The sequence below is a fragment of the Myodes glareolus genome, chromosome 5 (genome assembly GCF_982192425.1).
Source record: "Myodes glareolus chromosome 5, mMyoGla1.1, whole genome shotgun sequence".
Taxonomy (NCBI): Eukaryota; Metazoa; Chordata; class Mammalia; order Rodentia; family Cricetidae; genus Myodes; species Myodes glareolus.
This window is the reverse complement of record NC_142030.1, coordinates 23,635,359-23,662,346: the sequence shown is the minus strand read 5'-3', so window position 1 is coordinate 23,662,346 and position 26,988 is coordinate 23,635,359. Positions and strand designations below refer to the sequence as shown.

General features: G+C 44.7%; 3 protein-coding genes across 4 annotated transcripts; 1 reads left to right on the top strand and 2 right to left on the bottom strand.

Annotated features, from left to right (window-relative positions):
- The first annotated feature begins 1,946 nt into the window (after window positions 1–1,946).
- Apoa2 (apolipoprotein A2) lies at window positions 1,947–3,161 on the top strand. Its single transcript, XM_048452478.3, has 3 exons — window positions 1,947–2,103; window positions 2,418–2,550; window positions 2,936–3,161. The coding sequence occupies exons 1-3, from the start codon at window positions 2,052–2,054 to the stop codon at window positions 3,054–3,056; spliced, it is 306 nt and encodes a 101-aa protein (XP_048308435.2). The 5' UTR covers window positions 1,947–2,051; the 3' UTR covers window positions 3,057–3,161.
- Window positions 3,162–5,027: 1,866 nt separating this feature from the next.
- Window positions 5,028–9,236, bottom strand: Fcer1g (Fc epsilon receptor Ig). 2 transcript variants are annotated; one of them, XM_048452509.3, is made up of 6 exons: window positions 9,128–9,236; window positions 8,691–8,766; window positions 6,134–6,225; window positions 5,953–5,988; window positions 5,531–5,548; window positions 5,028–5,388 (listed from the first exon to the last, which is right to left on the bottom strand). In XM_048452509.3, the coding sequence occupies exons 2-6, from the start codon at window positions 8,737–8,739 to the stop codon at window positions 5,326–5,328; spliced, it is 258 nt and encodes an 85-aa protein (XP_048308466.1). In that variant the 5' UTR covers window positions 8,740–8,766; window positions 9,128–9,236; the 3' UTR covers window positions 5,028–5,325. The 2 variants fall into 2 exon arrangements, with proteins under 2 accessions (XP_048308466.1, XP_048308456.1); XM_048452499.3 differs by lacking the exon at window positions 9,128–9,236 and having other exon boundaries at window positions 8,691–8,850.
- Window positions 9,237–9,354: 118 nt separating this feature from the next.
- Window positions 9,355–26,988, bottom strand: Ndufs2 (NADH:ubiquinone oxidoreductase core subunit S2). Its single transcript, XM_048452393.3, has 14 exons — window positions 26,841–26,988; window positions 25,933–26,039; window positions 16,123–16,313; window positions 13,889–14,009; window positions 13,410–13,522; window positions 13,123–13,197; window positions 12,921–12,998; window positions 12,693–12,778; window positions 12,359–12,478; window positions 11,578–11,707; window positions 11,082–11,177; window positions 10,837–10,920; window positions 9,768–9,825; window positions 9,355–9,587 (listed from the first exon to the last, which is right to left on the bottom strand). The coding sequence occupies exons 1-14, from the start codon at window positions 26,933–26,935 to the stop codon at window positions 9,550–9,552; spliced, it is 1,392 nt and encodes a 463-aa protein (XP_048308350.3). The 5' UTR covers window positions 26,936–26,988; the 3' UTR covers window positions 9,355–9,549.

Genomic DNA, 26,988 nt, shown 5'->3' with positions numbered 1-26,988 from the left:
GACCCAACCCACCCAATGATGAAAAAAGGTGCTTAATTTCCAGTGCCCAATGGGAGAGGAGGAAACAGAAGAGTGGCGGCCCTGACGGCCCCAGAGCTTCAGTCCGCCGCTGCAGGGGCGAGTGGGAGTTTGTGGGTGGTACTTTAGACTTCATTCGAAGGCCACGTAACTAAGACCGCGCAGCCTCTTCAAGGTCGAGAAAAATTTCGTGCGTTCAAGACACTAGAGGGAGCATTTTGTCCAGCAGCCGGAGCTGAGAAAAGTGAAACTACAGTTTGAGTTTGGAGACGTGTTTTGTGAAGAGACTCAGGGAGGGATTGTGAAGACTGCAGCTCGCATTACTCTCTACCTACCTAAAATCCTCTAGGGGATCCCCACAGCCCTCCCCCGCTCACCTCCAGAGGGCTGCTGCTCACAAACACAGCTCTCCCCCGGAAAATAGAACCCTATCACCACTACCGACCCCCTCTGGAATTCTACAAGCCAGGCCTTCTTGTTAGAATAGAAAAGGCTGTGAGTTGGAGGGAGGGGAGTGGGTTGTGGGCAGAATTTCTGAAGCTAGCCTCTCTAGTTACTCCTTCCTTGCAGACAAGACTAATAAAATCCAGGAATCCGGCTACAGCCGGTCCTTACAGTCTTCCCTCAGGGCCGGGGGCAAGCGGTAGTGTGACAATAGAGCTACTTCACAAGAGGACAGCTGGAAATGGGAAAGATTTCATTGTTGGTACCCTGCCTCTCAGTATTGTTCCAGTGCACACAGGGTAAATTTGGGGGGGCAAAGGGTGAAAGATAGCAATGTTTTCAATATCTACTTAGCTGATTCCACTGGAGATCTCTGGGCTAGAGAATGTGCCTTGTCCCCTCCAACCCCACAACACTAATTAGAGCTTGGTCCAAGGGCCAGGACCTAACTGATAAGGTGATCAAATAACCAGGCACCTTCGACCTTTGTCGGTACTGAAACCTCTTAACTGTTGCAGCTGGAAGCAGGAAGGAGGGCAGAGGCTATTTTTCCAAATTTGTTTTTTTTGGGGGGTAGGGTATATATTCACTGATGGGAACCCAGGAGTGTTAGGTCCACATCCTCATTACACATTAACTCAAAAAGGAACAGAGTCAGCGGTATCTGTTCTGACTTGTATTCCCCTAAGTCCCATTCTCTTCCACTTCCTATTTCAATTCCTTTTTCCTTTTCTTCTCTCTCTCTCTCTCTCTCTCTCTCTCTCTCTCTCTCTCTCTCTCACACACACACACACACACACACACACTTTCTTTCTTTTTTAAGACAGGGTCTCTCTATGTAGCCCTAAAACTCACTATATAGATCAGGCTGGCCTCAAATTCACAGAGATCAGTCTGCCTCTACCTCCCAATACTGGGATGAAAGGCACATGCCATCACACCTGGCTTCTTTCTCCTTTCTTTTGTTCCCAAACACCTCTTTGCCAAGTTACTATGAAAGTATGAAACCTATAGGGTTGGGGGAATGAAGTCTATCCACAGTGAGGTAAAGATAACAAGGGCTACAGGCTTCATGTCAGAACTTCCCAGAGAAATAGCTTAGAATCCCGATTCCCTGCTATGTATCAATCCCGTTAACTTCAGCCCTCGATCCCAAAAGAATAAAACAAAAGCAGATCTTGTCTTCCCCTGGGTTTATACCCCCGCCTCTCAATCTAACACGAAGAGTCCCTTTTGCTTGTTCTTCCGTCCATCTCTGCAGCTTGTTTACTCCAGCATGATCTCTGCCCCTCTGGACTTGCCATGCTCGGCATCACCTGACAGGGGTGGGGAAGGAGAAGCCTATATAGCCCTGTCTCCATCCAGGCCCGGGGTAGATGCCAAGGACAGCTACGCTACAGGTATGGCAAGGGAGCAAGGTTGTGGGCAACACGCAAAGAGGATGGGGCTTTGACTGTGGACTGGAAATTAAGTTAGTGTGGGTATTCAGGTGGTGGGGGGATCTCCAGAAGGGGCTGCAGCCCATTTGACTTCATTGTCCTTTCTCACCAGCAGCACTGTTCCAAGGCTACGTTCCCACTGCCGCCATCATGAAGCTGCTTGCAATAGTTGTACTGCTCGTCACTGTCTGTAGCTTGGAAGGTGAGTTTGTAATACGGAGAAAGGAAACCAAAGGAAAGAAGGTGCTGGGGCTCTTGGCTACCCAACTCTCTGTGCTTCTACAGATGAGTGTGCCAACAGAACCTAAGAAGAAGATCGTTCCCTTTCGAAAGTCTAAAAAACAAAACAAAACCCCCAAAAAACAAGAAAACAAAAAACAAAACCTCAAATACCTAGCAGGACACCAGTTTGGGGAAGCGGCTGAAAGCTGGGGTGGACCTTGTGGGGTGTGACGGGAGACTGAGATTCCCTGCTGGGAATCCAAATGAAAAGATTGTGCATATGTGTTTGTGTAGGGGCTTTGGTTCGGAGACAGGCAGAGGAGCCGGGTCTGCAGAGCCTGTTCAGTCAGTATTTTCAGACCATGACTGACTATGGCAAGGACTTGATGGAGAAGGCCAAGAGCACGGAGATCCAGACCCAAGCCAGGTAAGTCTATAGGAGAGGACTCAAGGGGCTCCAGGGGTGCAGAGAATGGGAAGATAGGCGTTCTCCTGGGAATCTTAACTCAGAGGCTGGGGTTCCTGGAGATTAGGCTTAAAAATCGGGAAGAAAAATTCCTCCCTCACCTCAGTAGATCCATCCAGTGTATTCCTCAGGTGGGGGCAGCAGGAAGTGGACCTTGGACTCTAGTCGTTAGTGTCTGATGCCCTGCTGGCTGCATGGAAGGTCTAACCTCTTCCAGACTTTACAGGGTACTTCAGGGTGCACCACTTAGAAACTTGGGTTGGGTCAGCTCTGACCTTCACCACCAACACAGACCCGGTCAGCGATCGGGGCCCTTCACATCAACCTCTGGGCTTCCCCACCCTAGGGCTTACTTTGAAAAGACCCAAGAGCAGCTGACACCCCTGGTCAAGAAAGCCAGAGAAGATTTTATGAACTTCTTCAGCAGCTTTATGAACTTTGAGAAACCAGCTTCTGATGCTAAGTGAAGTGTGGGGCACCAGTCTTCTTACCCCAGCTCTCCACTGGCCTGCCCTGGAGCCCCCAATTCTACCTTCTGCCTGTGTTGTACAATAAATGCGGAAGGAAGCAAACTCTGCCTCGTGTCTTTGGATGATTGGGAAGAAGTAGCAGAGTGGGGGAGAAGTACGAGGAAGGAAAAAGATTAATCTGTTTCTAAAAGGGGAAAGGGACGAGAGTTTTGGTGTGACCTGTGAAGAAATAAGTGACGGGCACGATAGAGTAGATGCCTGTGATTTGTCTCCAGACTCAAGGAGTCTCCCGCGTGAGTGGCTCAGTAGCATCACTGAAGGACATGGACCTACGAAAGGAATGAAGGACTCACAGCCTGGAGTCATAAGAAACAAGGGCAACCCTCAGAATTTCTTCTTAACTTTCTATGAATAATAGATCGTGAGGTGGTTGTTGTTTTGTTTTCTAAAAAGAGCCCAGAGGTGTGACTGAAGACCCCATCTTTCCCTGTGAACCTGGAGAACATTGTGTTTCCACCATCCCACAGTAAAAGATTAGGCTAACCCTTTTCTCCCAAAGCACTCTAGCTTCTTCCCTCGAAACCGCTCATTTAGCCAGGTGTGGTGGCACACACCTGCCTTTAATCCCAGCACTCAGGAATTCCAGGACAGCCAGAGCTACAAAATAGAGAGGCTCTGTCTCAAGACAAAGCAAGCCAGTAAACAAACTGCAAAAGGAAAAAGAAAACAAAACAAAAAGGCTAAGGATATAGTTTAATGGTAGAGTCCTTACCTAGCATGTGTGAAGCCCTAGGTTCAATCCCTAGCATTTGAATCAATGTAAAACAACAACAAAAACAGCAAAACAAATTTTAAAAAACACCCTTTTTGTTTTATGTAGAACAGTGTATATATGTACAAGAAAGTCAGTTCCTACCTTCAAGGTGACCTTAGACAAGTTAATATTTTAAAGAACCTGAATTTCTTATACAGGTTAGTGACAGATAAAATGATACAATGGGAAAATACTTTGAAAATATAAATCACTATGCAGTGCTGTGCTGCCTGGCAAAGGAGATTGCTAGGCTGGACACTCTAGCCTTTCTGGAAGAAGGCAGGCAAGTCAGAGACAGAGCTCACCACACCCTCTAAGGCTTAAATATCTCCATGAAGAGCTTCCTGGTGACCAAGAAGAGAACAGGTACTGGTAGGGGATTCCCTGACTACCCACCTTGTGGGAAATGACCTCCCATTTGGACTCAACTTGTTCCCCTTGACCTTTCCTACCTCCAACCTATCAGGTTCTCTCCAAGACTCTTCCTGCTCCTAAATCCCGTGAAAATCCATTGTCCTTATAAATCTTCCACTAGGAGGGTCACATGATCCTTGCCATCACATTCCTTCTGCATGCTTAGCCCTTCAGCGATGCTAACTCAAACGTGCACAAGCTGGATTGGTATTATCTAGATTGGTGACTCTTTTAGGTTAGACATACAGGCTTCTCTACAAACCAATCAGGATTCATTTTCAGACACAAAAAGCCACACTGAGTACAGAAGTAATTTCTTAGGTTCCAGGGTCTCTAAATACATGTATACAACCAACACGGGGTGGGAGTGTGAGAAGGCTCCCTGCACTAGGCTCCATTTCAGAGCACCAAGAGAACAAGGGTCTTAGCACTCGTCCAGACACAGTCAGCACTCATACCTTAAAAGAGCAAGGCAGCGGGCTGTGGTAGTGCACGCCTTTAATCCCAGCACTTGGGAGGCAGAGTTCGAGGCTAGCCTGGCCTGCAGCATGAGCTCCAGGACTACACAGAGAAACCCGGTTTTGAAAATCAGACAAGCAAACAAAAGAGCAAAGTAGCCCTAGAGTTCCGTGTTCTCAGCAGCTGAGTTAGCCTCACTCTAAACTGTATCTTCAGTATCCAGTCTAATGCTTGGTACAAGCTGACCCACCGCTATGTGACAAATGATGAAATGAGCAGAGTCACATCTGTACCGGCTTTATTGGAAGGCAATCCCTTTCCATTGTTTAGCAAGAGCTGGGGATCAGGGGAGAAAAAAGAAACGAAGCAACGGAATATGTAAGGGAACAACCATCTGTGAGTAAGTCTTTAACGGAAATGAGCGACTGCTGGCGGACATTAACTTAGAGGTTGGCCTCATTATGGGAGTAAGGTCAGCTAGCATCAAAAGCACAGAGAGAGCATCGTGATGTCAGCCGTGAGGGCTAAGAGAGAACCAGAAGCAGAAAAAGAATGCAGCCAAGGACACATGCTCTAAAGCTACTGGGGTGGTTTCTCATGCTTCAGAGTCTCGTATGTCTCTTGGTTCCGGGTACTCAGGCCCTGCAGGAGAGTCAAAGGCTGATCAGGGGTTTGAGCTCATCACAGGGCCCCCATTTACCTCACACCCCATTCCTATCGAGGTCACTCTAGACCCCAGCCTCTTTTCTCTGACCCCTAAGGTAGGGAAAAGAGGTTCACTCACCGTGTAAACAGCATCTTTCTGTAGAGATGAAAGGAGCAAGCATTAAAGACCTATACCATCTTCGGGCCCTGCCTCCCATCGTCTTTCCCACCCAGGGACTATCTGGGTCCAGGTTAGCGTTAGCTGCCTTAAGCTGGGAGCACTCACATACTTGCTCCTTTACCCGTATGGCTACAAACACCATTCAGTACAACACACAACTCTCCGGCGTTGTCACCTCTGCTTCATTCTTCCCTGTCCAGATATTTTAACTGCAGTTCAACTAGATGGCAGCGTGCTACTTATCCTGAGGTGAGGGGCAGGGTGCAGATCAGTCTCCAAAACACATGCCTTCCCAGAGGTCTCAGAGCTAAGGCTAATAACCCAGGAAGGCTGAGAGCCTGAAAAAACAAGCATTGACGCGCAGGTGAGGGACTCCATACCTCATAGCTGGCTATCGCTGCCTTTCTGACCTGGATCTGGAGTGGGGGGAGAGGCAATCAGTAAGGGAGAAGTTGGAGGCCCATCTCCTTCCCCTCCAAACCGTGGCGAACCCCTTCGGTTTCCCTTCTTGAGACCTCCCACTCCTGGGTCCGGTTCTTCAACCGTCCCGCCCCGCCTTACCTTGAGTCGACAGTAGAGTAGGGTAAGGACAATACCATACAAAAACAGGATGGCGTCCAGGATATAGCAGAGCTGGGGCTCTCCTAGGGCAGCTGAGGGGGATACAGGATGCCATGGACTCGGTGCACAGGGAAAGGGAGGGTTGTTACTTAGAGGAAGGGGAAGGGATCAGAGAGGTAGGACAGGGTCTTGTGGGGGGGTCCTTCTAAGGGAAGAAACTAACCCCATCTTTAGACTATTGTTCCTCTTACCTGCCCCTCTTCCCCCTCACACTGGCAGGAGTTGGATAGGAAGCATAAAGGGTTCGGTTGTGGTAGGACTTAGGTTTACTGAGGGTTACAGACTTCCCTCTCAGCCCCGACCTCTCTTTTCAGTACTGTGGTTCCTCAGGCATCATTGAGCACTTCTTCTACCTCAAGGACCCATCAGAGTTTACTGGGCTGAGACAAAAACCTCAGCCCAGTGGGGGAGGGAGAGAGAAATTGTGGCAAAATTTCAACAAAGAAACCACAAGAGTGTGTCTCTGCTAAGTCCTGTGACCTGTGGCTGAGGGCTGGACAGGAAGGATGTGAGCTGGGGAAGGGAGGGAAGGCAATTACTCTATTATTGGTCATCTCAGCCTCACTGCCTTTTGCCACCCAAGGCACTTAACTATACCCAAACAAACCAACAAACAAAAACAACAACAAAGTGACTACTGTTTGAGGCCTGATAGACACCACTGACTCTCCATGTAAAGCTGGATGGTGACCACAGCTCAAAGGAATGACCACAAACTAAATCTAAAATATAGATTCTTCCTCTTACTACTCTGCCCCGTTAATCATGGTAGGCCTCTAAGAGGGGAAGTTTGTGCAACCAAAAAAAAAAAAAAAAGAAAGAAAGAAAAAAACCAAATCACACAGGAGCTGAGAGTGGCGAGCCATGCCTATAATCCCAGCACTTGGGAGGCTGAGGCTAAAAACATTGGGTGAGTTGTTTGAGACCAGCCTGAGCTATATAATTAATGAGTTCCAGACCAGCCTAGAATGTACGGTGAGATCCTGAAGGAGGGAAAAAAAAGGGCGGTGGTGGCACATGATACCTGGGAGACAGAAACAGGTGAGACTCTGAGTTCGAGGCCAGCTTGGTGTACACAGTGAGTTCCAGGACAGCCAGGGCTACACAGTGAAACCCTGCCTTGAAACACGAACAAACAAAATAGGAACTCACAACAAACAACAAACGGCAACCCCCCACTACAAAAAACAAAACAAAACAAAACAAAAACCTAAGAAACAAAACTCCCCAAACAATAAAGTGTACAGGAACTCAACACGATAGCCCCACAACATCAGGAGGCTGAGGCAGGAAGAGTGTGAATGATGCCAGCCTGGGCATCCTGCCTCAAATGATCACATGGGATCTGGGCTCGAGATTGCTCCCAGCCTTTTCAGGACCACAGGGGTGAATGTGAGCCTGCTTGGACTGGGACTTTATACCACCCATCCTCTCACCAGCTGACAAAACGGGGTGACCCCTGTCCATTCCACACAAGTCACTTCTACTTTTGATTCTACGACACTCCTACACGGTATTACATAAATCTCAAAACTACCTTGTGAAACAAACGTCAGCACCACCCTTTCACGGAGGATAAAATGCAGGTACTCAGAAAAGCTTAGAAACACCCAGGGCCAGAGTCGGGCAACAGGATTGGAACTCAAGCCCAGTTTTTTCTGCTTCCAAAGCCCGTCCTTCCTGGCCATTCTTGTTTCCCTACAGTTTAAGCACTACCTCTGTAAAAGTCAGCCCTCAACCAGCTTTTCAAACTCCTTACTGGGCATGGTAGTACAGGCCTATAAACCCGGCACTCCTGGTGGAGGCAGGATTAAGAAATCAGGGTTAGCCTTAGCTAAACAGAGAGTTTTTAGGTCTGTCTTGGCTACATAATACCCTGTCCCCACACACCAAGACAAACACCTCACACTGATAGAATGCAAAATAAGTCAAAGCTGAGGGAAGTCCTTTGGCTGCCTAGAAGCTCAGAGTCACTGGATCTTGGGCTTTTGCTTTTACTTCCCAACCGATGATTGAGAACACGGAACTCAACCCTCTGCTGCCTACTGATGTCAGCTGACAGAATGGAATGGTCCACGCCATCCCCAGAAACAAAATGCAGGTCTATTTTGACTCCCCTGCCTCACTCCCAAGCTCACAGACAGGCCCTGGCCTATCTAGAGGGCGTTGTATATAGAGATCAGCTCCCAACAGAGACCAGAGCATCCCGTGGTACTGCTCACCAGGAGACGGGACTGTCCTAGAGAAGCTCTTCATGCTGCCCGGCCCACCCCGACAGACTAACCCTTCATATTGTCCTGACGTCAGTACGGGAGGTAAGAAAGGAACAATAAAGATGGAATTGATTAGTGTCCAGGTGGGGACCCAACAGGGCTAACTTCAGAATCGGCCACAGCCCTGTGTCCACCCGCCCAGCACCAGCCTTCTCCCTGCCATCCACTCACGCCCTAGCTTCCCACTCAAGCACAGCTAAAACATGCCAAACCCTTTCACCTACCTGCTTGTTCGACCAAAAGGAGCAAGAGTAAGACCACGGCTGGAATCATCTTGGGCAGGGGCTTCGGGGCTGGGAACTGGCGATCAGACACTCTGACAGAACTGCGCAGCTGTGCCCACGAACAGCTCCCTGACCACAGTTCCCCCCTTCCTGCCACGCCTTCCCCCCACACTTTGGCCCCTTCCCCTTCCTGCACTAGAGACCAGGCGGCTCCCGGAAGGGCCAACTAGGGGAGCTGGAAGATCTGCCCTCTACGCCTCAGCCCTTTCAGGGACCAACCTCCTAACCCACAGAATGACCAGACTTTCATGTTTGGGAAAGGCTGTCTATATCCGCCATGTTTAACAACCCCCTCATCCACCATTCAGACATGGGTCATATATATGTGGCAAACTGCCCCTCCTGGAGACTCCCTCAGATCCCATTACAGCCCTTACCTTTCTATTTGGAACTTTATATACCCAGTCTTCACTGGAGTTTACACCCTATAGATGCTAAGAGGGTCTGGGCAGGAGGAACTGAGAGGAAAGGGGAAATGGGGAATGGAGAAGTGGAAAGGGCAAGCAAGAGTCAGAGAGGGGGTGGAGATTCAGCTGGGAAAATCAGACAGAAATACAAAGTGAAAGACAGTAAGACACCAAGAAAGACTCACTAGAAGCTTGGCATAGGGGGCCGCAAGGCGGCTAATTTAATATAATTTCTCTTTTTCTAGTACATGCACAGAAAGCCTGTACAGCTAAGTCGGCATGTACATGTATGTTTGTTTATACACACAGAGACACACAGCTTCGTTTCCTATGAGGGACAGGCCTTGCAGGGGAAGCTGCCAGGCGTGGGAACACAAAGGCTGTGCCTCTGTTCATCGGTCTATTTCTCCAAACACAATATCCTGGGTACCTAGAAGGTGAGAGGATAAAGTGTTACTGCCAGAGATCCAGAGCACAAGACTGTGTCCGAGACACTCTGGCCTAGAGTTCAGGCTACAGTCTATAGTGAACAGGGAGTGTTTGGTTTTGTTACCAAACAGAATCCCAAACCCCGTGCCTTAGGCAACCTTACGTATAACAGGTCTCATACCTATGATGGCTACGACATCTGCCAACATGTGTCCCTTAGACATCTTGTCCAAACCAGCCTGTGGAGACGGGGATAACAACATGTTAATATAAGTTTGCAGAGAAGAGCTCTTTAAAATTCCATCCAAGGCAGGGTGTGATAGTATATAAAGTTAATCTCAGCACATGGGAAGATGTTTATGAGTCTGAAGCCAGCCTAGTCTACATAGAAAATTCTAGGCCAGTCAGAGCTACATACTGAGATCTCACCTCAAAAACAAAACAAAACAAAACACCACGACAAAAAACCCCAAGCCAAAGTCCTCATCTAAGTCAGGCATAGGAGCTCACGTCTGTAATTCTAGAACTTGAAAGTCTTAAGGCAGAAGGGTAACTGTGAATCCAAGGATAGACCACACACATAGTGAGCTCCAAGCTTATCTGGGTTATAAAGCAAACTTCTGTCTTAAACAAACAAATGGAAAAAACAAATTCTCATCCAAGAGTTGGATGTGGAGGTGTGTACCTGTAATCCTCGTACCTGGGAGGCTAAAGCAGGAGACAGTGAGCTCGAGGGCAGCCTTAGCTACACAGGGAGTTCTACACAAACCAGGGTTGTATAGCAAAGTCCTATCTCAAAAAGCAAGGTGCTGGAGACATGACTCAGCCGCTAAGAGCATGTACTGTTCTTGCGGAGGACCCGAAATTGGTTCCCGAAACCAATTAATAGGTAGTTCACAACTGCTTGTAACTCCAGCTCCAGGGGATCCGAGTCTCTCTTTTGGCCTCTGAAGGCACCTGCACTCATGTACCATACACACATACACATACAAATAAGCTAAAAAGAATTTTATTTTGTTTTGCTTTTCTAGATAGGGTTTCTCTGTGTAACAGTCCTGGCTGTCCTGAAACTCGCTTTGTAGACTAAGCTGCCATCAAAGTCACTGAGATCCGCATGCCACTGCCTCCCAAGTGCTCGGCTTAAAAGTATGCGCCACCATCACCTGGCTAAATAAAATTTTTTAAGCAGCTGAAAATAAACAAAAATAATTACTGATGTATTACAATTAGAACCATTGAGATTGTCTTACCAGGTGGGCAAAACCAGGGGCCTTGATCTTGCAGCGATAAGGTCGGCTGCTGCCATCAGATACCAGGTATACCCCAAACTCTCCCTGTTCAAGGAAGAAAGTTGGATGCCCCATTAGTAGGAAAAGTGTTCTCTCTTCTACCAAAGCCTCTCTGGTTCACGTTTGAACCTTCTCTGTCACTAGTAAGGGTGTTTGTTCACTGTCTACCTCCAGCCACCAACTTTTCTTTCCCCTTCTCTCCTCACCTTGGGCGCTTCAATGGCCGTATATGTGGCTCCGGGAGGAACTTGGTAGCCCTCAGTATACAGCTTAAAGTGATGAATTAGTGACTCCATGGAAGTCTGAGGGGAGAAAAAAGAAGCATCAAAAATACAAATCCAGCCAGGTGGATCTTTAGTCCCAGCACTCAGAAGGCAGAGGCAGAATATCTCTGTGAGTTCAAGGCCAGCCTGGTCTACAGAGTGAGTTCCAGGACAGCCAGGGCTGTTACACAGAGAAATCCTGCCTTGAAAAAAACCGATAAAAGAAAAAGGAAGAAGTCTGATCCAAGCTCTTCCCTTGGGCTTTCCCCCAGTAGAGAAAGCACTCTCTGCCCTTTGGGAGACTAACAACCTACATGTAAATCAGGAAGCAGTGAAGACAGGATAAAACTTGAGTGTGGTTAGACTGAAAGGCAGAATTTAATCCAAGGACTTTTCTCTTTCCCATGCCTGATCTCTCTTCCCTGTCCCTGCAGCCCACCTTCATCTCTGCTCGCTTAGGTGGGGACACTTTGGCGTCATCGACCTTGATCTCCCCCGCAGGCATCTTGTTCAGGCACTGTAAGATGATGCGCAGGGACTGGCGCATCTCCTCCACACGGCACAGGTACCTGGTGTGGGGGAGACAGACTCAAAACAGAGGAGGAGGCAGAGGAGTAGGCAGGGGTCTGGCGGATGCCCTGTGTGAGATCTGAAATGTTCGGTAAATGTTCCTGCTTCTGCAGAAACAGTGTCTCTGTGCGCCTTGGCTGCCCATATAAACCCTGCAGTATTTTGATTCTACCACTGAGTCCTTCTCCAATCCCTCCCCACAAGAATGTGGCCTATAGTTTTTCCCTCCTTACCCCTTACCCTCTTAAACACAGTTTTGACTACAGAGTAAAGGAGTCAAATGGAAAGATAAACAAAGAGAACAATAGAAGCAAATCTTACTCAGGGTCAGTAAATAGGAACGGATTTTGAAGCTTAGAATCAAGTGGGCAGATAGCTGGGTCAGGAAGATCCCAATGCTAATCACGAGCAGACTAATCCCTAACTCGTGCTTCAGCTTTCTCAGCTACAAAAGCATCCAAACTAGTTCTATCTAAGGCAGGATGGTGGGATAAGAGTAAAAAATAAATAGTGCTATTATTTGGCGTTTGTGTTGGGGGAGCATACTAGGGGCTATGAATGCTAAGCACAACTCTACCGAGTTTACACATTACACAGGTTCCTACAGACACCAGCAAGGACAACGAGCTGAGCAGTGATTTGGGTCTTACCTATCATAGCAGTCCCCTCGAGAACCAATAGGAACATCAAACTCGACCTGGTCATAAACATCATAGGGCTGGGTCTTCCGCAAGTCCCACTGGATGCCTGAGCCTCGGAGCATCACTCCACTGTAGGGTGTAATGAGCATAAGGACCACCCTCCACAAAAACAGAAAAGGACACGCGTGCTTCCTATCTGCCTCTCCCTCCCCACCACTTTGGTTATGGGACACAAACTCCCGGCATGGAGAGGAGAGTAGCAAGCATGCATGCAACCAAGACACTGGGCTGTAGTCCTCTACAGACTTTCCCACCCCTAAGGAAAGAAGCTGTATTCTCCTACCTGAATCCATAGTTAAGTGCATCTTCTGCTGATATAACCCCAATATCGATCGTCCTATTTCGCCAGATCCTATTGTTGGTCAGCATCTATGGGTGGAGAAATCCAGTGTGCTAATATTCTACATGACAATCTTCAAAAGTCTCTATACTTACATAACACTGGGTACTAAAACTCCACAAGACCTCTTAGGGGACCAAGATATTTTTTTCCCGTTGATTTATATCTTACCTCCTCCACCTCATCAATCCGAAGAGAGAAGTTCTTAGAAAACTCGTAAATGTCATCCATAAGCCCAAGAGGTAGGTCCTAGAAACCAAGTGACAATTCTTGTTATAGCACCCTTTCCCAAGGAGACAGTTCCGTTCCATGAGCCCACACTGCCCTCCAGTGGACAAAGAGGGAAGAGGCATGTGGAGGCTGAACCACTCACCTGGTGCACTCCTCCTGGTCGGATATAAGCAGCGTGCATCCGGGCTCCAGACACCCGCTCATAAAACTCAAACATCTAGACAGAACGCACTGGGAATTAGAAAAAAAGTCCAGCAACCCAAGTTCAGCAACACGGTAGCCCACTGCCCTACCTCTGACTTCTTGTGGCTAGCCAAACACTTCCTACAAATACAATCCAACAAAATATGCTTCTCCCCCGTTTTCATCTGTCTCCTCCTTTCATCTTCTCCCTCCTGCCCTATTCCTATCCACGCCTCTATCTCATACCTTCTCTCTTTCTTCAAACATCCAAAAGAAAGGAGTCATGGCACCAATGTCCAGGGCATGTGTAGTCACAGCCATGATATGGTTCAAAATCCGTGTGATCTCTCCAAACAGCACTGTGAGACAGAAAGACAAAAAGTGATGGACAGGGCTGGAAGGATGGCTCAGCGGGTAAAGACTTGCTAACAAGTCTGGAGGCCACATTGTAGAAGCAGGGAACTGACTCCCAAAAGTTGTCCTCTGACCTCCCCACACATGCTACTTCACATGCATCCATATACACAATAAACATACAAATCAAATATTTATATTGTGTGTGTGTTGTGGGTTTTTTGTTTGTTTGTTTAAGAAAGAAGCACAGAGGAGCCAAAGACTCATCTTGCCAATCAGTGTGGGTGGAATCTGGAGCCTAACTATCAGAGTTGAGTTCAATGCACTAGATGTTCTGTGGGATTCCAGCAGAAACAAGGAGCAGAACATACCTCGGATCCACTGTGCCCGAGGAGGGGGCTGGATGTTTAGTAACTTCTCCACAGCTAGAGAATAAGCCTGTTCGTTGCACATCATAGACACATAGTCCAACCGGTCAAAGTATGGAAGGGCCTGTCGGAAGGGAGGAAGAAAGATGACATCTACCAGGCCCAGAACTGCGCTGTGTCAGGCATCAGAAGTCACTGCTCACCTGCAGAGTCTCAGGAGTCCCAGCGAAACAGAACACAGCTCCCATACAGCTTATCTAGAACTAGCACTCAATGTTTAAACCTGGCTCTCTAAAGGATGAGCAAACCTTGATTTACCATGTTTGATAATTTCCATGGTGAAAATAATCCCACTATGGTCAATTTTAAGCTATCAAAATATAACTGAATGTACCCCCGAGACACGTGGTACAACACTATACAGCATTTTTAGAACTCTACATAGTGAGTTCTAGGACAGTCAGAGCTACATAGGGAGACCCTGTCTCAAAAAAACAAACCAAAACAAACCAAACATAGACACACAGAGACACATACACACACACTATGTATAATCTAATTTGTAATAATAACTTCAGCAACCAAGTCATAAAATTCCTAAAAACTTAGTACTCAGGCTCTTACAAGCCAGTACAAGTTGACTTCAGCATTGTGACCTCTCTCAAAGAGTACCCTGAACTTCTACATCTTTCTCCTCTTAGTCCCCTGAAACTGAGATTCTGAAGGAGAAAGTAATCAGTGTTACAGAGCTTTCCCCCAGAATGTCAAGAAAGCTAAGTTCCAGCTGTCTACCAAGCCAGTTCCAACTTCCAGGAAGAAGGCGGAGTTAAAACGCTTCTCACTGGGACAGCCTGTTCTGGTCCTGATGTCATTCCTGACGCAGGATGACGCTCCAGGGGTTAACCCACGAAAGTTTGAACAGAAGCCACCACTGCTTAGGCTCCCTGGAGGAAGCACATTATATACAGTCACATCTAAGCCCTGATTCCACTCTGCTGTTCTCAGGGCCTTTCTCTACAACAGCAAGAAGAAAAGAGCAAACAAAACCCAACCAACCAGACAGAAAAACCACCAAGCAACCAACCAACCAAACAAACAAACAGACAGAAAAACAACCAACCAACCAAAAAACAAACAAACAACCAGACAGAAAAACAACCAACCAATCAAACAAACAGACAACCAACCAACCAAACAGACAGACAGAAAAACAACATTTGGAATTGAATTCCAGATCCAACTCCTTCAAATTTGACCTTCAACGATTTAGGTCACACAGTTCTTCCAAACGCAGCAAATTCTGTCACAAACCTCCGGTCACTCTGACTCATTGAGTGTTTCGAAAACAAATTTAAGAGAGTGGGAAGACACAAGAGTCAGCTGTTAATCCTGAAGAGCTGACATCTCATTCCTCTGTCTCTGCCTTGCGGGACACTGGCTTTGACGCACTCATTTAAAAGGAGGGAAACTGAGGCACTAAAGCAATGACAAAAGGGCCAGCCAAAAATCAGACAGAGAAAAGCTGGAGTGTGGCTCCAGCTATAAAGCACTGATGTTGGAACAACCCAAGATTCCTGCATCCTGTAACACCTGCTCCATGCTCCCAGCCAACAATGACCTCAAAGGACTAATGTAGTTGGTTGTTATTTACTCTTTACTCTTTGGGGGACCCGCCACACAGCTCCCAAATAAATACACGGAGACTTATTCTTACTTATAAATGCCTCGCCTTAGCTTGGCTTGTTTCTAGCCAGCTTTTCTTAAATTATCCTGTCTACCTCTTGCCTCTTGGCTTTTACCTTTCTCCATTCTATCTACCTTTCTGTCCTTTTTTAGAGTGGCTGTCTGTGTGGCTAGGTGGCCAGCCCCTGGCATCCTCCTTTCCTTCTCCTTTTCTCCCTCCTCTCCTTCTCCTTTCATTCTCTCTGCCTGGCAGCCCTGCCTATCCCTCTCCTGCCTCTCAGCTCTTCATTAGCCCAATCAGGTGTTTGAGACAGACAAAGTAACACAGCTTCACAGAGCTAAACAAATGCAACATAAAAGAATGCACCTCCTTAAATAACAACATCACTAAACAAATATTCCACATCATAAAGGAACGTAACACCTCTTAAAATAATATTCCACAACACACTAACCCTTGCCACCTTCCTGCCCTGAAGCTTGGGGGCAGCAAAACCATCAGGTCTCAAGCTACAGCTCAGACCCCATCAACAGAGCCCTGTTCACCTCCACACCTGCAGATAGGTCTTGTACTCAATGAGCTTTTCGGTGCCCCGGTGCAGGAGTCCGATGTGAGGGTCACACTTCCGCACCATCTCTCCACTCAATTCCATCACCAGTCTCAGGACTCCATGGGCTGCTGGGTGCTGGGGCCCAAAGTTCAGGGTCACATTGGAGACTATTTTGTCCTTCAAAATGTCCACATCTGAGAAGTGGGAAATAGTTCAGAGCCAAATGGTAATCCCCAAAGACAGCAAAAAATTAGTTCTTTCTACATATCTTCTGCCTCTCCACTCCACACCTTGTTAACACCCTCCTTCCAATATAACTAGGAAGATGGCAACAGGTGGTGAAAACGGAAGGAAGCTCTAAATTATCCAATGAAAGGGATCATAAAGTCCATATTATAGCCTCTAGAATAGTGGTTCTCAACATGTGGGTCACAACCACTTTAGGAGCTGAAAGACTTGTTCACAGAGGTCACCTAAGACCACAGGAAAACACAGATGCTTTCATTATTATTCACAACAGTAGCAAAATTACAATTATGAAGTAGTAACAAAAATAATGTTATGGTTGGGGTCACCATAAGAGGAACTGCATTAAAGAGTTGCATCGTTAGGAAGGTTGAGAACCCTGCCCTAGAACACCTTTTATTTTGCTGTGGTGCTGAAGATTAAACCTAGGGCACTGCTTGTCCCAGGCAAGTGCTCTACCAGTGAGTTATACCCCTCCTCCGTTTAACTTTCAGACAAGATCTCACTAGGTTACCCAGGATGGCCTTGTAGACAAGACTAGTACCGAACCCTTAATGATCTTCCTGAAGAGTTGGGCTTACAGGCCTGTGTCATGAGGCTTGGCTACTATTCTTTTTTTTTTCTTTTTTTCTTTCTTTTTCTTTTTTTTTTTTTAGGGCAGGGTTTATTATTGTAGCTCCAACTGGCCTGGAACCCACACGTGTACCAGGATAACTTTGAATTCAGAGATCTGCCTGCCCCTGCATAAGTGCTGTAATTAAAAAGATGTGCTAATACAGCTGACAAATATTTATTATCTATTTTTCTATGAGTATGTGTGTGCCTGAGTGTACATATATGTGGCACATGTGTGCAGGAGTCCACAAAGGTCAGAAGGCACCAGATCCCTGGAACTAGAGTTATAGATGGTTGTGAACCAATCAGTATGGGTACTGGGAATTGAACCTAAGTCTTCTAGAAGAGCCTTTAACTACTGAGCCTTGGCTCCTTATCAGTAACTCATATCTAAAAGTATATGATGAATGGACAACCAGTGAGAAATATACACTTCAGCTCAGCAGGGAGTACATGTCTTTAACATAGCACAAAGAAGGCAGAGCCAAGTATTTCTGTGAGTTCAAAACCAACCAGGACTACATAGTGAGACCCATCCTTAAGGGGGGGGGGGAGAAATATGTTCAATATTTAATATTAAATGACAAGATTGCTCATTGATTTTGAGACTGGGTCTCAGCTCAGGCTGGCCTCAAACTCACTACCACTATGTAGTTGAAGGCAGTAACCTTAAAATTCTGATGCTGACGGGTGGTGGTGGCGCATGCCTTTAATCCTAGCACTTGGGAGGCAGAGGCAGGTGGATCTTCTGGTCTACAAGAGCTAGTTCCAGGACAGGTTCTAAGGCTACAGAGAAAACCCTTGTCTGGGGAAAAAAAAAAAAAAATTCTGATCATCCTGTCCCTACTTCCTGAGTGTTGAGATTATAGGAGTCTACAATTGCTTCTGGTTTATGCCATGCTGGGTATTGAACCTAGGACCTTGTGATTGTGTGGATGCCCCAAAAATGCAAAGAAACTTTGGGTGACTGTCTAGGCAGTCAGATGCCTCTGTCATTTCTAGAGCTTTCGGAGGTCATGTGCAATGCACTTTTTGATTATTTAAATAATATTATATCCTTCTGGTGCCTCTGATGAGGTTGAAGACTAGATAGTTATAGTTGCAGATTTTCTTAGATATTACAGAAAGTAAGTTAGGTATAAAAGTTTGGATTTACAAAGTCAGAATAGATTATAGAGTACTTTCTTTAAATTGAAAGACATAAGTGAATTGGAATTCAGTACATTATGAATGGAATCTTTACTTGATAACTGTTCTTGTTGTATACACCTTACTATGCTCAAGTTAAAGTTTTGTATTTTTGTTTAGAAAAAAAGTGAGACATATTGGGAATATTATGTTAAGGTGTGTTACTTTCGTTTATGCTGCATTTGTTTAACTCTGCAAAGCTGTGATATTTTGCCTAGAACACCTGATGATCTAATAAAAATATGAACAGTCAATAACGAGGCAGGAGAAAGGATAGGCAGGGCTGGCAGACAGAGAGAATATATAGGAGAAATCTGGGCGGAGAGGAGGGCCAGTCATTCAGCTACACAGCAATCCAGAGTAAGAGTATGATTTACAGAAGTTAAGAGAATGGGAAAAGGCCAGGGGCAAAAGGCAGAGAGGGGTAATGTAAGTTAAGTAAGTTACTACTACTACTACTACTACTACAACCGCAATGATTCTTAATTATAGCTGTTGTGAAACATTCCTTTACAAAGTGTGACAATGTGTCACTGTGATTGGTTTAATAAAAAGCTAAATGGCCAATACCTAGGCAGGAGGTATAGCCTAGACTTCTAGACAGAGAGAACTCTGGAAGAAAAAAGGGCACTGCCACTAGATGTAGAGAGAAAGCAAGACATATAGAAGCAGAGGTAAAAGCCACGAGTCATGTGGTAACATGTTGATAAATAGAAATGGATTAATTTAAGTTTAAGAGCTAGGGGCTAGCGGTGGTGGCTCATGCCTTTAACTTCAGCACTTGGGAGGCAGAGGCAGGCAGAACTTTTTGAGTTTATGAGTAAATTCTAATACAGCCAAGACCACACAAAGAAACCCTGTCTCAAAAAATCTATAAAAACGGGGGGGGGGGGGGGGGGGGAGCCTACGGGGACAAGGCTATGGCAAAGGCCAAGCTGTCATAATTAATAAGTCTCCATGTTAACATTTGTGAGATGGTGGTCCCGACGAGAAAGATCATCTACATCTGGCACCCAACGTCCAGCTTCATATATCCACATAAGGCCTGATAAAGCTGGGGAAAAAAAAAGTTCAGAACACAGAGTCAAAAGTGACTTCCCAGTGTCCCTGATCTCCTGGGTAGGCTTGATGGTGAGCAGAGACTGTCTGTGGGCTGGAATCAGCCACCAGCCCCATGCACTAAGCTGAGTTTCATAGCAGCTGACACAGAGTTTAAGATTTGTCTCATGCAGTCAAAAAATGTGGCAGGTGTTTAGTCAGGATAAATTCAGATGGAAAAAACCTCTAAGTAGGTTACAGTGTGTTTAAAAAATATGCATAGGCTTTAAAAAAATGGATATAAATGCTCATAGAAAAAATTAATTTATAAATAATAAGATAAAGTCTTTAAAGAGAGAAAAATAATGTGAAAAAAAATTAATCCACATAAAGATAGAAAATACACAGAGAGCCTGGAACTCATATGGTATATTGTTGATTTTCAATTTTTTGATTGCTAATGAACAAAGAACAACAGCTGCTAAGTGGAAGAAACTGTTGAATCAAACCAGCCTAGATACTTTAGGAATGCCTTAACTTTAAAATGGAAGTCAGAAAATATATTGCTTTAGGGAAGAGGTTATGCTTCTGTTTCCACAGGAAAAAAAAAGGGTTGTAGATTCACTGCAGATTAGAGAGGATCAGGTTTGATTGGGGAAGGCCCCCTGAAAATCCTGGCTGCAGATATAAAGAAACAAACCTAGAAAAAATACAAGACAGGTGACGTATATTTTACCTGCTCAAACATAAAACAAAAAAATCATCTTTGGCTGGCTTGTGCTGTTGTAGAATATTAATTGAAGATATGTTACATTTGTTTATGCTTTGAAATATCTGTTTAATGATGTAGAGATGTGTTGCATTCTCTTATGCTGCATATGTTTAACTCTGTGAAGCTGTGTTACTTTGTTTGCCTAAAACACCTGATTGGTCTAATAAAGGACTGAATGGCCAATAGCCAGGCAGGAGAGAAGATAGGTGGAGCTGCCAGGCAGAGAGAATAAATAGGAAGAGAAATCTAGGCTTGAGAGAAGGGGAGGATACCAGGATCCAGTCACCCAGCAACATAGGTAGATACAGAGTAAGAAGGAAAGAAAGAGATGTAGAATAAAGAAAGGTAAAAGCCCAAAGGCAAAAGGTAGATAGGATAATTTAAGTTTAAAGCTAAGCATTCATAAGAATAAGTCTCCAAGTACTTACTTGAGAGTTGGATGGTAGGCCCCCAAAGAGAAAAAAAAAAAAAAACAAAACCAACAACTATGTTGTGTACATACTTGTGTTAATGTAGATATGTATGTTACCTTTGAAAGCTTGTGTGTTTTTACAGCAAGGGAACCAGAAACCAATAAAAATTGGTAGCCCAGGTGATCCAGCCTCTCAGGGTACCTCTGTTGCAGTTTCCTCAGAGTTCTGCATCTAGAGCAGCTTCAAGGTTACTGGTTGGGAAGGTCCAGCCATACAGACTATTCCAGCCAGGACTACAAATAAGCCTCAAGTTTTTCCATTGCAGAGACTGAACAACAAATGTTATGGCTAGTTTTCCCAGGACTTGGCCAATATCTTAATTTTCTCAGGCTTCATAAAGATGCCATCCCCCACAGACAACAAGAAGCAGTCTAGAGAACACAACACCCACATTCCCAAGAGGTGGGATGGGTGGTTTTTGGTCACTGGGTGGGTTATGGATGCTTGTCATCATTTACGGGGATTGATTACAAATTGTTACTGGTCATGGTCAGGGAGAAAGCTAAACAAAGGAGATTCACTGGGCTATGGTGGCTCACACCTTTATTCTCAGCACTCGGGAGGCAGAGGCAGGCGGATCTCCGTGAATTCAAGGCTAGCTTGGTCTACAAGAGCTAGTGCCAGGATAGGCTCCGAAGCTACACAGAGAAACCCTGCCTCGGAAAACCAAACAAACAAAATACAAAGGAGATTAGATTTAGGGGATCTCTTTCTGAAGAGAAAGGGGGGGGCGCTATAGTACAGAAATGAAAAGATAAAAGGGTAGATTGTTGAGTCTACTTTTGAAAAACCACAGTCTCGGGCTGGAGAGATGGCTCAGAGGTTAAGAGCATTGCCTGCTCTTCCAAAAGTCCTGAGTTCAATTCCCGGCAACCACATGGTGGCTCACAACCATCTGTAATGAGGTCTGGTGCCCTCTTCTGGTCTGCAGACATACACACAGACAGAATATTGTAATACATAATAAATAAATAAATATATATTTAAAAAAAAAAAAGAAAAACCACAGTCTCAAATATTTACATTGGTATGGATTTTTGTATAATGAATGCTGTGGAATAATCTTCTGTACACTGTGAAGATGTGTTGCTCTCATTGTTAATAAAGTTTATTGGCTGATAGTTAGGCAGGATTTTCAGGGCAGAGAGGATGCTGGGAAGAAGAAAGGTGGAGTCTGAGGAGTCGTGTGGAAAAGCAGAGAGAAGCAAGATAAACAAGCTGTGCTGAAAGAAGGTACCACCACATGGCAGAGGGAAGATAAGAAATAAGGGTTAATTTAAGTTGTAAGAGCTAGTTAGAAACAAGCCTAAACTATGAGCCGAGCATTTATAATTAGTAAATCTCTGTGTGGTTATTTGGAGAGTCAGCTGGTGGGACAGAAAAGTCTGCCTACAATTGATACAAATTTAAAGTTATTTTTGTTATATGGAATATATGTTTTTATTCTTGTTTTAGGTATTATATCTAGGCAGCTCATTTTAAAACATAGTTTTAGTACTTGAAAACTATTTAGGATAATAAAAAAATAAAGATTAATAGCTAAGTCATCTATATCAATTAATTTTATAGTCATGTTAGGGATGTTTTCAAGGTTATACAAAGATATATTTTGGATAGGTGATCTTCAAATACTTCAAAGACCTTCAGGATATGGCATTTAAGATGTTTTAATAACCTAAGGCTTTTCACGACAGTGAGACACTGAGACAGACAGTGTCTGTACCCGGCAAAACCAATTTTCTTCAAACAATCATGATGAGCATGATGAGCTCCACAGGGAGTTTGCTTTCTTTGTGGCAAAAGCTAGCAACTGGGCAAAAAAAAAAAAAAAAAAAAAAAAAAAGGCCCTTGCTCTTGCTTTGACTGCTAATAGTATATTTTCCAAAATGGAAAGCAGGACAGAAAGGCAACTGCCAAACTTTGCCAAGATAAGGTAGGATAGTCCTTCAAAATTCCTGCTTCACAAACAGGTCTGTCAGATATTATAGGACTACAAGCCAAAAATGGATGCTCCAACATTACAGAGGAATCTTGGGTGACTCTCCAGGCAGCCAACTGTTTCTGTTGTTTCTATAGTTTTGGAAGTTGTTTGCTCTGTACTTCCTGTTCACTCAAGTAATATTTTATCCTTGTTGGGTCTCTGATGGAGACTGAAAATTAGCTAATTATAGTTTTATAGTTTTTCTTGTTACCAAATTCAGAAAAAGTTTATAAGGTTGAGAGACATTTCAATTCCCAACAACCATATGGTGGCTCACAAACATCTGTAATGAGATATGGTGCCCTCTTCTGGCATGCAGGCATACATAGAGGCAGAATGTTGTATACATAATAAATAAATAAATCTCAAAAAATGTTTTAGAGATAAACTTTGGACTCATCAAAAGAAGATAGATAATGGAATATTTTCCCTAGATTTACCAAATACAAATGACCTGGATATTTTTTTTTATTTATTTTTTATGTACGTTGGTGTTTTGCCATGAGTGTTGGGTCTCCTGGAAGTAGAATCACAGACAGTTGTGAGCTGCCATGTGGTTGCTGGGAATTGAACCCGGGTCCTCTGGAAGAGCAGTCAGTGCTCTTAACCACTGAGCCATCTCCCCAGCCCCCTGACCTGGATATTTTAAGTGTAATTCTTACATGATAACTGTTCTTACTGTATATAGTTTTACTGTGTTGATAGTTAAAAACCTTTCTTTTATACAAGAAAGGAGAAATGTTGTGGAATATTCCTTTACACTATGTGAAGATATGTCACTATTATTGGTTTAATAAAAACTAAGTGATCACTAGCTAGGCAGAGGTATAGCCCAGACTTCTAGACAGAGAGTGCTGGGAAGAAAAAAAGAGTATTGCCAGCAAGATGCAAGAGAAAACAAGACATGCAGGAGGAAAGAGAAAAAAGCCATGAGTGACATGGCAACATGTTGATGAATAAAAATGGGTTCATTTAAGTTTTAAGAGCTAGGGGCACAAGCCTAAATTATAGGCCCAGCTTTCACAATAATAAATCTCCATGTCATTATTTGTGAGCTGGTGGTCCCAATGAGAAAGACCATCTACAAGTAGCAAAATAAAAGTTATGTAGCAGCAACAAAAATGATTTTATGGTTGGGGGTTGCCACAACATGAAGAATCGTATTAAAGGCCTTAGGAAGGTTGAGAACCACTACCTCACAACAATGTCATGAAATGCAGTAGGTACTCCATTCACTGGTAAATGGAGAGTTAAGACTTGAAACCAGGGTTGGAGATATGATTCAGTGGTTAAGAGCACTGGCTATTCTTCCAGAGGTCCTGAGTTCAATTCTCAGCAACCACATGGCGGCTCACAACCATTTGTAATTAGATCTGGTTCCCTCTTCTGGCCTGTAGGAATACATACAGGCAGAACACTGTATACATAATAAAAAAATCTTTAAAAAATACTAACATGTAAAATGATGCTTGGGAAAGATGAAGAAGGTGACACTATATAGGATTCCTGGAGATGGGACAAAAATCAGCGACAAAAATTCAGTAAATCCTTTCTGTATTTTGTGAGGGTTCTGTTTCTTTTGGGGGTCTATTAGTGAAATATTGCAAGGGGGCAACAAAAAACAAGGAAACAAAGAACAACAACAAAAAAAAAACAAGCAAAAAAAGTGATTATATGAGCTAGACAACAATGAGGACCCTAACATGGATCTAAACTACATAGGACGTAGAAAAAGACAAGATCTCCTGAGTAAACTGGGAGCATGGGGACCATGGGAGAGGGTAGAAAGGGAGAGGAGAGGAAAGGAGAAGAGCAGAGAAATATAGGTCAATAAAAAACAATAAAAAAAAGAAAGAAAAGAAAAAAAAACTGACTAGAAATAAGCCAAGCTAAGGCCAAGCATCCATAAGAAAAAAAAGGAAGAAAGAAACTATTGATGAAAACATATGTACCTTAAAAATTTAAAGTACAGTTGGTCACGACAGAGAGATACACAGAAAGGTAGAAGGGAGAGACATACAGTTTGAGGAGTTTGGTTAGAGATGGTGGAGGAAAAGGAAGGAGACTTCTGGGAAGTTGGCAGAGGAGGACGGTAAACTGGGTGCTTTCTCTGCCTCTCTGACCTGGCAGACATTCACCCCAGCATCTGGCGCCTTAGTCTTTACTGATCCTGAATCTTTACTAATAAAATTGAACAACTGAGATTTTGTTAAAACAACAAAGAATGCCAGGTAGTGGCAGTGCATACCTTTAATTCCCAGCACTTGAAAAGCAAAGGCAGGCACATCTTTGAGAGTTCAAGGCCACCCTAGTCTTCAGAAAGTTCCAGGACAACCAGAATATGTACACTGAGACACCTTGTCTCAAATAACAAACAAAACACCACAATCATGGTACCACTGATCAAAACTGAAAGATCAAGACAAGTTCCAGCACTTGGGAGGCTCAGGAAGGAAGATCTGGATTTTAAGGCCAACCTGGACAGCAAGACCCTAGTTCTTTCTTTTTAAAATTTTATGTGTATGAGTGGGGTGTGTGTGTGTGTGTGTGTGTGTGTGTGTGTGTAAAATGCATGCATGCCTGGTGCAGTTGGAGGGCAAAAGAGAGCATCAGTTTCCCTGAAAGTGGAGTCACAGATGATTATGAACTGCCATGTAGGTGTTGGAAACTGAACTCATATCCTCTCAAAGATCAGCAAGTACCCTTAATCACTGAGCCCTATCTCCAGCACAAGACCCTGTATATTTTCAAAATACGAAAACCGAAAGAGCTTAATTGGTTGGGTTTTGTTTCATTATTGTTTTATTGGCAGATCTTTGGATCTTTTCCTATTTTAAAGACTTTTGTTTTGTTTTTCAAGACAGGGTTTCTCTGTGGCTTTGCAGCCTGTCCTAAAACTAGACCAGGCTGGCCTTGAACTCACAGAGATCTGCCTATCTCTGCCTCCTGAGTGCTGGGATTAAAGGCGTTTGTCACCATTGCCTGGCTATTTTTTTTTAATTTTATGTGTATGAGTGGTTTGCCTGTATGTATGAATATTCACCACTATATGCAGTTGCCTGAAGAGGCCAGTGGATCCCTTGGAACTGGAGTTATAGGTGGTTATAAGGCACCTGATATGGATGCCGGGAACTGAACCTGGGTCCTCCGCAAGAGCATTAAGTGCTCTTAACTCAGCCAATTCTCTAGTCCCAAAACACCTAGTTTTGATGGGGGGGGGGGAGATGATTCTATTTAAATAGGTTTCATTCAAATGCTTTTAGGAAACCCACGTTGTCCACAAAGAGATAGAAGTGTATTGAATCTGGAAAAAAGCTGACATTAATTAAATAATGGCATGGACCTCTTAGTGTTAATTGAGGACGACTGTCATTCCTTTCTATCTCTAACTAATAAATCCTTATTATCACTTTTTGCCTGATCCAGAAGGAACTCAATAGCACTTTTAAAAAAATCAGCAGAGATTTTGATGACTTGAGACGGCAGCTCTGAGCACTCACCATTCCAAGGAGGAGGCTTCCAGTGGGCTGTTTCCTTGGAGGGGTACATGACAGCTCCCGCAAACTGCTGTGCCCATTCTATATCTGGCTGCCATTGCCGAGCACCTCTGAGGAATTAAAGATAGATCCTATGCAAACAGCACGAACAGTGTGCTTGGTTCCTCTGTCCCCATTCACTGTTTTTCAAAAATGTTTTTAAATTTTAATTTAGTTACATTTCTCCCTTCCCCCCCCCAAACCCTCCCATATGCCCCTCCACACTCTCCTTCAAATACATGGCCTTTTTTCACTAAGTGCTATTGCATACGTACATATATTCGTATATGCATATATGTTCCTAACTACCCTATTCACTCTTATGTGGATGGGTCCAAAGAAGGAAGGCCTGTATTGCAGGGCTGTATTCTTCAATGCCATAGTGCAGTTTTGAACACACAAAGCTGGGGCCCAAGCTCTTGCATGAATACGAACGCTGAGAACAGCATTTGTTCATGGTAAACCTAAGATTACTAAGAGAGAGGGGGGAGGGAAGGAGGACGGGGAGAAAGAAAAAGCAAACTGGCATATGCGAGCGAAAGAGAGGAACTAGGAAAAGAGGGCTCAGAGAGGAGGGGTCTGCCTTCCGATACGAAAGGAGGTACGCTCAAATCATTAATTTGTAAGGCAGAGTCTTCCACCCCACCTATTTCGCCTCTGGTAAAACAAACTCACTCCCCCCCCCCCCCTTGCCCCATCCTCCGTTACAGGAGGCACACTGTATCTAGGGACCTGAGAAACCTGGCCTGCGAAAGGAGGGTCAGAGGCCTGGGTCATTCTTTCCTCAGGGGTCACAGGGCCCTTGAGATGTCCTCAGACTCGAGAAATCCTAGTTTTGAAGAGAACGCACCAGGGAACGGCTTCCTCCTCACCTGCTGGGCTGACTCGGCAGTCGGACCCCAGACCCGGACCGCAGCACCTGAGCCCCGACGCCGCGGAGGCAGCACACAGCCCTCAGTGCCGCCATCTTTCCCGGGCTGCAGATCGTAAGAAGGAGAACCGGGCGGAAGTGAATCCCGT